Below are 9,805 nucleotides of genomic sequence, written 5' to 3'. Positions count from 1 at the left end.
AGGCAAAGACAAAAGCTACAGTTACAGATAAATAGATACAGTTTGTTTTGTTTTTTAACAAAAGCAAGTGAGAAACTGTACATAATATTGACAATATTCTATGGCAGGACCACTGAGGACTCTCTTTTCCACCTGCTCTCTTTGAAGTCACTATGCTGTATTATAGGACTTTGGTCCAACAAACCCAACAAAACTTTAATGTAACACATTCCTTCATTGTCAAATAAGGTGTTAAAGACTGGAAAGTGCAAAATGCATTTGCGCTGTAAGATTAGAAGTGACTGGTATGAATAGGGGAACAAAAATTTACAGATTTCCTAAGAAATAATAACAAGTTAGCCCTGTTACTTTAAAGTCTGATGATGTAGTTTGATATGATTGATTTGATCTGATTATGTTGTAGTTCAGCTACTGTGTGTGGGGCTGTAGCCCATTTTTATTCTAGGTTAAATGTAACATTTGAGAAAGATAACAAAGAAAATGCAAAGAAATACAATGAAATTTTGTGTTTCTATAGCTGAAATGTAAGAGATTTTGGTTTATACATATGTCGGTGACAATACAATTGTTGCATGCAGAGGCACTGAGTTGAAAGAGTTTGTAGGCCTACAGTATATTCTCTGAGCATGCTTACGTTTCACTCAAAATCTGCTTCTTCGGTTATACAAAAGTAGTACAGAGCTTCCAAAGTTAGCATTCACTTTTTTCAAACAGTTGCATCACCAAATTTACTGTACCAATCCAGCCATTTACAGTATATACATATATATACTTCACATAGTATGTATATATGTTGTGATCATTCCATGCAGCATATAAAAACCCTTTCTTTGAATAATATCATTGTATGGAAAAACAGGGTTTTCCTTTGAAGGATAAGTTTCTGTCTTCATGTATTTGTTTCTCCTTTAGGGTTTTAGATGGAACTCAGCAGTACAAGCCCAGCACAAACAATGGGTCACTGCAAAGGATGTTCCCGTTTCAAAATCATTTTATGCTCCCAACAAAGCCATGGCTTGGTAATACAAACAAGCACTGGCAAAGCAAAAGTATCAGCATTTCTGCAAACGCTATGCTGATAACAAAGCACATACTCAAGTCAGCTTGACGCACGTGCCCTTCTTCTCAAATCAAGCTTTGGATTTTCATTACCTCCACTGTGCACAAAGATCAGTCACTGCTTAAAAATTCCCCAGAATGGCCTTGTTCCTACATATGACATTAAAGTGATTTGCTGATTTGATAAAATTGGATCACATTTATGTCACATGAGATGTCCAGCATTAATTTCAGGCAACGTTTGACTTAAGTTTTTTTTTTGTACTGAGCTCTCAGTCAACTTGAGTAATATATATGCAGTAATAAACAACAAATTCAATTTTAGAATCGTTTAACATGCTAAAACCGCAAGTGCAGATATAACAATAGCTTAACCTAAAATGTTACCGCAAATATGCAAATGCTCCCAGGTTTCTGATGTGTAAACATTCTAAAGGTTAAGTAGACTGGTAGAGTACAATAGTTGCTGTATTGTAATGTCTGTGGAGGTATAAAATGTGGCTGTTTGGCAATAAGCAGGGAAAGAAAGGTACAGTAATATCCCTGCCTTTGGAGTGTGAGCCAGGTAGAGTCGGGGAAACCTGAGGTGTAAACTCTCTGATTGTACTGATCTTGCATCTGTTGTATATTTGGAGATTGGGATGGAAAAGGATGGATGCAATCTGATCCACAGGCCAGTTTGGATGGCTTAGGACACAGTTGCTAGGTGGTGGTTTAGGGCACTTGGCTTTCTTTCTGATGTGTTACTCTAAAATATTAGGTCTACTGTGCTACTCCACTTTTTGTCATTGATTTTATTTCGAATTTAATATATACAGCCATTTTACAGACTGAAAAGGGATAATATTCACCATTCATTTGCACACATTATCAAAACTACTAAACACCACTGGCTCTGTGGTGCTAAGGCAACTACTTCATAGTTCAATAGCTTGAAAGCAATCATCTCATCTGATTGAGGAAAACATAACTAAGGAAACAATGACAATAAGTTTACCCATATAACATAAGGAGCTGCTGCTCAACCACAATAATTATGGATTCTCTTTGTTTGGGTTTATCATCCTGTGTTGTTGTTATAATAGATAAGACATGTAGCTGGCTTGACTCACAGCAAGAGGAAGTCCGCCACGTCAGGGTGGCTGAGCCTACAGCTGCCTGGATGGTATCAATGACACTGATGAAGACTTCTGTGAGTCCAGGATTATGGAAAATCATTGGATATGGCTAGTGAACTGGAATATCGGGGCACTAGTGTATGGAGATTTGCTAGTCTCATTGAGCTACTAAAACAATGGGGTTGCGGGAATAAGTAAAGCAAAGGGTGTGACATCCCAAAGTCCCTCTACTGTTCGTCCATCTCAGCAAGATCAGAGTTGGAGGAGTCCGGTGTGGATGATTGGAGCTGGTTTGAAATGGGTAGTGGGCTCACGGTAGAGCCCAGGGGGACACCACGTGGGACAGGGTCGGGAAGGGTCAGGGTTTCCGGAGCAGACTTTTTGCGGGGTCGTTCCCTGGGGACAGAGAGGGACTCAGGCGCATCAGTGCACATGGGAGTGGAGGGGGCACTGGCAGGGCCGGTGAGGGCACAGGAAGACAGGGGCGTCTCGCTGATGGAGATGGACGGGGGAAACATCCCGATCTTCTGGTTGGTGGCCTCCTGGATGGTGCGCTCAAACTCTCTCACCTCATCCATCGTCATGTCTGGATTGGATTGGAAAGAGATCGATTAAGACCAGTGAGAGGAAGAATTAGGAAAGTGGCTTACATTTTTTTTAATCCTTTGTAGACAATTTAAGAGAAAAAAGGCTGGAACTCAAGATTTCCATAGCCTGTCATTATTACAGCCACAGGCATACCCAGAAAAACACAGATCATGGTCAGTACAATGCTGAAAAGAACACAGATTCAAAAACCAAGAACAAGTAATATGATTTGACAGCTCACGTTGTGTTATTTTAATGACCAAGATGTTTCTAGTGTTCATTTGTGAAGCCTTATGTTTCCTAGATAACCTTTTGGATCCTTCAGGGTGCAGCAGACTCCTCATTTCAATTAAATACGGGAATCTGAATGATCATATTCTTAATGTATGCCATGTATGCATAGCTTGACTCAATGTGGGACAAAATGGGTGGATGTAAGTGGACAGTTATATGCAACTGTAACATCTTCAGAAGTCACCAACAGTTAAAATATGAGAAAGAGGAGGGACTATGGAATAAAGAAGCAATGTAAAAGACACATACACTTGCTTTGTCATGGATCTCTATGTCATCCAGTGAAGATGGATTTGTTGTGGAATGTTCTTGCTGCTCATGGCAAACTTTAATGTTGGTTTTCTCATGCATTTGTCTCTCGTAATCCCGCACGTCATCCAAAGTCATATCTGGAAGAAGGGGGGAGGGGCGGAACGAGGGTTGAAATGTTGATAACGCCTCTACAATGGCACTCCAGTTGAGAGACAGGTGGGAGAGGAGAGGATTAGGTGGCAAAGGTGCATTCCGTGGGTGGTAATAGAGTTTTTAACAGATGATAAGAGCTTTTTTGAAGTTAAAGCTTTACAGGTTAAAGAGCTAGCTTCCCATGACACAGAGAGTTTACAGGATACAGCTAGCCAAACCGGAGCCACACCAGGAAGGAGCACAGGAAGGATGAGGTCAAGGACCTTTCAAGATTAAGAGAAAGCATGAACAATCCACACCCAAAGAAGAGTTTGGATCATTGGAAACACAAGAGAGCAATACCTGCAAGGGTTCACTTACTCCACGGGCAAAATCATTCCACACGTGAGAAGATTTAGAAAGTGCTTCAAAAAACATCCAGGTTGTAGGGACTTATGGTATAAGGGTTAGCAGTTATAGAGAAGAGAGGAGAAGAATATGTTTCATGACAAAGATAACGGGCTTATTGTCTGTATGCCCTACAGCTATGGGGAAAGCTCACCAGTTGAGAGGGAGTAAATGTGTTGCAGCCACTTGTGGATGCAACAGGGCCTCCTCTTGTGCAACCAGACTCTCAGAGAGACACACAGAGGTAGCTCTTATGTTTCAGTAATTGCATCATTCTTTGTTGATGTACATTTCCAATTATTCCTTCATGTAATTAGCTGCCAAGGTTTGTACCACACACAAAGTTTTGTTAGACATGAATTTCTTGCTACTTTATTTTAGGCTTTGATATGAAAAATAGTGTGACAACAACGTATATACCAGAACTGTGTCTCCCGTGTCTGTATGTGTGCTGTCTCTTGGCGAATATGTATGAATTTCTTCATCATGAAACATGAAAGGTTATGGTTTAAGAGTTCTTTTTATTGTGCAGGTTTCATTTGAAACAAATGTTGACCATGCCTGGAAACTAGAGTACAGTGTTTGTTATTAGTGGGTTAGTGTTGACACCAAGAGGAGGATCCATGCTACAGGAGAATGAGCAGGACTGGCAGTGAAATGGTTTAGGTGGAGGTGGAGTGATTTTTCATGCACACTAATTGCTAAATAAACAGTAATTACACAACATTGATTTATATAATCAAAGTAGCTATGGCAGTGCTAACATTTTAAAGAATAAACAGCTACATTAACATAACATTTAGAGAAGGGTTATAAAGTACAAATAAATACATGAAAAATGCATAGGTTTTCTGAACTGTGAATGTGCACATTTAAGGTTCACATAAAGGAATGATTCGCAATATACAACAATAATAAAGAAACTGCGTTATTTTTGAAGAGGCATCCATTCATAAAATTAAGAGTTTCCATAACTTAGTGTAAGTAAATAGCTGATGACTGAAATATTGAAATGTGCCAATTGCTGTGAATTAGCTGGAGTGTATAGAAAGCAGGGACTGTTGAAAAGCGCTGACAGACTTACCAATCCACTCATCCACCCAAGCAAATGCCTGTCTGTGTCCCAGCAGCAGCACGTCGCGAACCACCTGTAACACAAAGACGATCAGTAAATAGCTACTGATGCAACCTCGTTTTATGCTTTTATTTTGGAATGTTATCATGTTTAAATTTAAAATATTCAAGATTTAGGCTGTGGAAGTATGATCATCTGAAGTCTAAGTTACCTATCCTTTAAGTCTTTAAGGATTTCAAATAAGTATCTAAGCTCAACTTGATTCTTCCATAAAACTAGATATGAAGAAAGTGGTATTTTTTGAGATATTTACAGCAGCACAGACAATGCAAAACTCATAAATTTGATATGTCTGATAACATTCTCTATTTTCTGATGAACTTGTCTAGTCAAGACCCTTTATAAAATATTCATGTCTTCAGTAAGAATGAATGGGCTTGGGTCTGAATGTCAGAAACAGGGTAGAGAGGGTTGCTCATTTTGGTGTTTTTATGGGATTTGTTGAAATATGGAAAGAATAGAATACCGCTAGCCTCATCCTTTAAGTATGACCAAATGGTTTGAACAAAAAGAACTTAACTTAGCAATGCAAAGCAGGATAGATGTAACAATTTATTACTGCAACTTAAAAGCATTAAAATACATGCAGAAGTTCAACTATGACTAAAATGAAAGGTGCAGCTGTAATCCTATGGGTGACCTCTCACCTTGTGTACGAACTGCTCCACTCGTGTCTGCAGACCCCACACCTCAAACTTGACAGTGACCAGTTTGTACGAGCACATAATGGGATCCTGGGTGTCCCTCCAGCCCTCCTGAAGCATCCCCCGCGACGTCTTCTCTGACTTGAAATATCGCAAGTCCTGCAGTGCGGGAGCATGAACACACAAATGTTTAATATTGGCATAATTAACTCAAACCTTGCGGCATCGTTGTTTCTGCATCCCAGTGGGGATAGACTTAAGGGAGAGCCTAAAATTGGATGCATGATTGAACACCAGTATTAAATACCATTCGCACTAACCCCTCTGGTCCTTGGAGAATCTCTATCCAGGCTCATTAGAGCAGAGGCAATCTGTTATCAAACAGCTATGAAGACAATTACCAGATCTCACTTCACAGACTCTGAAGTATGAAAAGGCTTTCAGACTGCAGATGAATGCTTACATAAATGCTCAGTGAGATGAGAGAGGCATATCAAGCAGCAAGTGCAGCTGCTAGACAAGTGGTATTGATGTTTCACAAGTCCCCAAAGTTGGTATTAGAGCGAGCATTTGGGCTTCAGCAACATATTCAACAGATAATAATAATAATATCAAGTATATTATTATTTTCCTTGTGAAGACTCTCAGAGGGATAGACGCACTTCACTGGATAATGGTTGAGTGTAAAATCCAGACAAAAAAATCTGAGGAAGATTACAACATGACAGGAAATCATAGCGTTTCTTCAATCACATTGTTTTACTACTGCATTTACAGAACAGAGCTGAACAGTTACTTACACCTCTCTGCTGGTATTAACTCCCAATAGAGACAAGCATCTCCACACACACCTACACAAGCTCACCTCAGACTCTTTATAGTAGCGCTCGGGGATCTCATCGTAGGCGATGTCAATGAAGCACACCTCCCTCTCCTGCTCCTTCAGCTCGGTGTCGAAGATCTGAAAGCAAACCAAATTGGTTTGTCAGCGCTCACTGCATCCCATGCCAGCCCATCAGGGTGGCCTCTGCACATAAAACACACTTTAGAAATGTGTCCTTTCCGGGTTAGATCATCAGATACAGTATGTGGCCAGAAAACCTACCTTAGTGCTTGACTCAAAAATTATTCGCACTGTTACTAATGCTTGCTGGTGTCTCTCGTCATCCAAAGTCCTGTCATCACTCAGAAAAGCCACAAAAAACACACATTTTGTAATTTCTTACACAACCATTAGGAGGTGCTCTATGCCTATGTCTTCAATTTGTTACTGTTCCAAACGATATAGTGCTGATTGCAATTACTGTGTGACATAGAGTTGATTGTACAAAACTGAGTGTAACTTTCTTATTTCCTTCTTAGATCCTCTTCATTTGTTCTAATGTTGTTGATTTCATGGAACATTTAGACTGAGGTTAGAGGCCATGGGCATCATTTAAGAGATTTATCTTTGATTTAACTAAAGGCAGGTTGCTGGAAGATTAAACATGATGAAAAAAATCTTAACAGATAAAGATAAACAATAAGTTTCCTTGTTTTATCTGATGTCGGAGAATCTGGTGTCCGGGAGATTTTGAGAAAAAAATGTCACTCTCTAATGCAAAGCTGTCGCTCAACACTTTTATTTTGACACATCACAGGCTAAATATTGAGGCGTGAAAAACTGCTTAATTTCAATTCCTTGTCGTAAGTGTCTCTGACTGAAGTGAGGTGAAAGTTTGAATTCTGAGGAATTCATTACACAGAGCTCCTGTATCGAGTACTCACTAAATAGCTCATCCTCACAACTTAAGTTCTTCTTCATGCCTATTCAGTAGGAGAGCTTAGGGCTTTAGCCATCTATGGCAAGTCCACTTTTCTGTGAAGTGAGCAGTCACTTGCTTCTCAAAAAAAATCTCCTCAGAAATCACTATTTCCTGAGTCGTAAATTAATTCCCCAGCAGGCAGGAGCAGCTTTTCAGCAGCTGACAACTGAAATCAATTTAAGTAATAATGTGACACTACAGTGCGACGTTCTTTTCTCTGTTGTAGCCTCACTGTCCAATTCCGACTGATAAGACCCAAGTATTTTACATAAACATCCTGGCTAATGCAGCTCCCGTTTCTATTGTTTAATCACACTACCAGTCACTACGTGCCTTCCCATCATTCTGGATCTTTGTCACCCAAGTGAATATGAACGTTCCCTCTCTGCAGATATATACACCTCTTACACTTTCTCCCCTGTCTCTCTCCCCTCTTTTCTCCTCCTTTCCTTCTCTTAGTACATTGTGTTTCTTGCAGTGTGGATGAGCCCTGCTGGCCCAATAAGGTTGATATGTCAGCATGCATGAATGCAGCCAAGCAACAGGAATGGAGACTGGGATGAGGAGAGAGGGAGAGAGGCAGAGGAGGATGAGATGAGAAACTGAAGAGGTAAACAATGAAAAAGAGATGGGAAGGGGGTGGAGGGAAGAAGGGAGAAACAGTGGAAATGCATGCAGATACTGCCAGGGACAAGGACAAGGAGGAGGGAGTGACAGGGAGGAAGGGCGAGAAAATGAGAGGAAACATAGGTTTGTGTAATCAGGGATAAGAATAAAAAGGAAAAAATATCAGCAGTGAGCATTTATGCATTACTTTGCAAAATTTAAATACATGAGTGGACTAATTAATTGAAAGAATTCATGGTAGTCAGTGTAATGAATCATTTTCAAACAAAATAAAGCTGAATTTGATGTAAAAAGATAGAAATAAACAAAGCAAAACTTGTTTATGTGTGTGTAAGGGGTGAGAAAACCAGTTTTCAGTGATATTTTATAGGCACTGTAATGTGATGCCAAGAGAGAGGAGGAGGAGAAAGAAACAGAATGACAGAGTTTAGCACAGTGAGAGGATGAAATAAAGACATAGGGATAAAAACACAGAGAAGTCAAAAACATCTCAGACAAACAGAAGACAACACTTGGCAACCCATGAATGATAACAGCGCCCTTTAGTGCCAATCAATAACAGATGTCACCCTGCCTCCCACTTCAATGCTTTATGCTAATTCTATATACTATTTTAGTGTGTATGCCACCATTTTTTTGGTAGACTTCATCTCGTCAGATTGTGAGCACACAACAAACTCAAAACAAAAGCAGATAATATATGGTCATTTCTGTCCTAAAAGGCTCTGCAGCCAGGGCCTGTGAGGACTGATATTAATCACTGACTAAACAGAAGAAGGGATTGGACTGCACTTCATTATCCTCAAAAGAGAAACTACACACAAAACAGACCAATCGCACTCATTACACACTTAAAAGTAATCATTAACTGAATATAATGAGGCAGAGAATACTTTCAGAAATATCAGCGTATACAAAAGTTGCTGGCATATTTGTCAGGGCACAGTGAATTTAGAAATTATTTAAGATATTTTCCGTCCAAGAGGAGCAATGCAGTGTTTGCTGCTGAGGAATTTGCCCTTTTAGATGTTTTAATCTAACATGCCTTTCTGCGGAATCATTAAATTTCCAGGATGATGAACGACATGTTCCCTTCACAGTGAATTCCAGGGATGGTCTCACCGGGGGATGCACTTATGCAGATCTAAGGCTTGAACATGACCGCCTTTTAAAAGGAGTGTAGCTCATAAAGGTCTCCAAGGTGAGCATGGGATTCTAGTTCTAGGGAGTCTGCAAGCAGAAGACATGTAGATATACCTTAACGGCAGTGCATTCGTTTTTTGTTTGTTTGTTTGTTTAAATCTGACCAGCCAAGTGGTTAAAAAAAATGAAAAAAATTATGGTGTCAAAATGGTGAAAAAGTAGAGTGTGGCGTAAAAGAAGAAAAGAGAAGTAGATGTGTTTTTCTGTTTGCGTAAATCGAATGACAAAAGATACATGGACCTGTCGCATTGTCTTGTTAAACCAAACAAGCATCAATCTAAAACACTGCATGTTTAATGCACACTGACAGTCTGTCCATTTCTGTCTCCCTCTGGGCTTTATGAGTACATGTTAACTACTCTGCGATACATCAACAAGACACTTCAGTCAAGTTGGGAGCAATTCCTCCCGTATACAATCGCCAAATACCTGATATTTTGAAGCAAAATATGAAAACACAGTGAATAGAACCTGATAGTTTCCCACCATGATATATTTTAAGCAATTTGTCTGTTGCACACCACCCTCCCATTCGTCTTC

The 9,805-nt window shown here is 39.7% G+C and overlaps 1 protein-coding gene across 2 annotated transcripts in view; it reads right to left on the bottom strand.

The window, feature by feature from the left end:
• Positions 1–1,309: 1,309 nt before the first annotated feature.
• The window catches only part of LOC120800344 (cytoplasmic phosphatidylinositol transfer protein 1-like), a 69,464-nt gene continuing 60,968 nt past the window's right edge, over positions 1,310–9,805 (bottom strand). Inside the window, exons 6-10 of one of the 2 annotated variants that reach the window (XM_040146390.1) lie at positions 6,496–6,591; positions 5,634–5,789; positions 4,936–4,999; positions 3,309–3,448; positions 2,652–2,763 (exon numbers count right to left, since the gene is read on the bottom strand). In XM_040146390.1, coding sequence (XP_040002324.1) covers positions 2,758–2,763; positions 3,309–3,448; positions 4,936–4,999; positions 5,634–5,789; positions 6,496–6,591 — 462 coding nt within the window. In that variant the 3' untranslated portion in view covers positions 2,652–2,757. Of the gene's footprint in view, positions 2,764–3,308; positions 3,449–4,935; positions 5,000–5,633; positions 5,790–6,495; positions 6,592–9,805 lie in introns of both variants that reach the window. The other variant, XM_040146389.1, reaches the window with a different exon arrangement.

Source organism: Xiphias gladius, chromosome 15, assembly GCF_016859285.1.
Source record: "Xiphias gladius isolate SHS-SW01 ecotype Sanya breed wild chromosome 15, ASM1685928v1, whole genome shotgun sequence".
NCBI lineage: Eukaryota > Metazoa > Chordata > Actinopteri > Istiophoriformes > Xiphiidae > Xiphias > Xiphias gladius.
The sequence above is the reverse complement of the archived record's forward strand: the minus strand, read 5'-3'. Positions and strand labels throughout refer to the sequence as shown.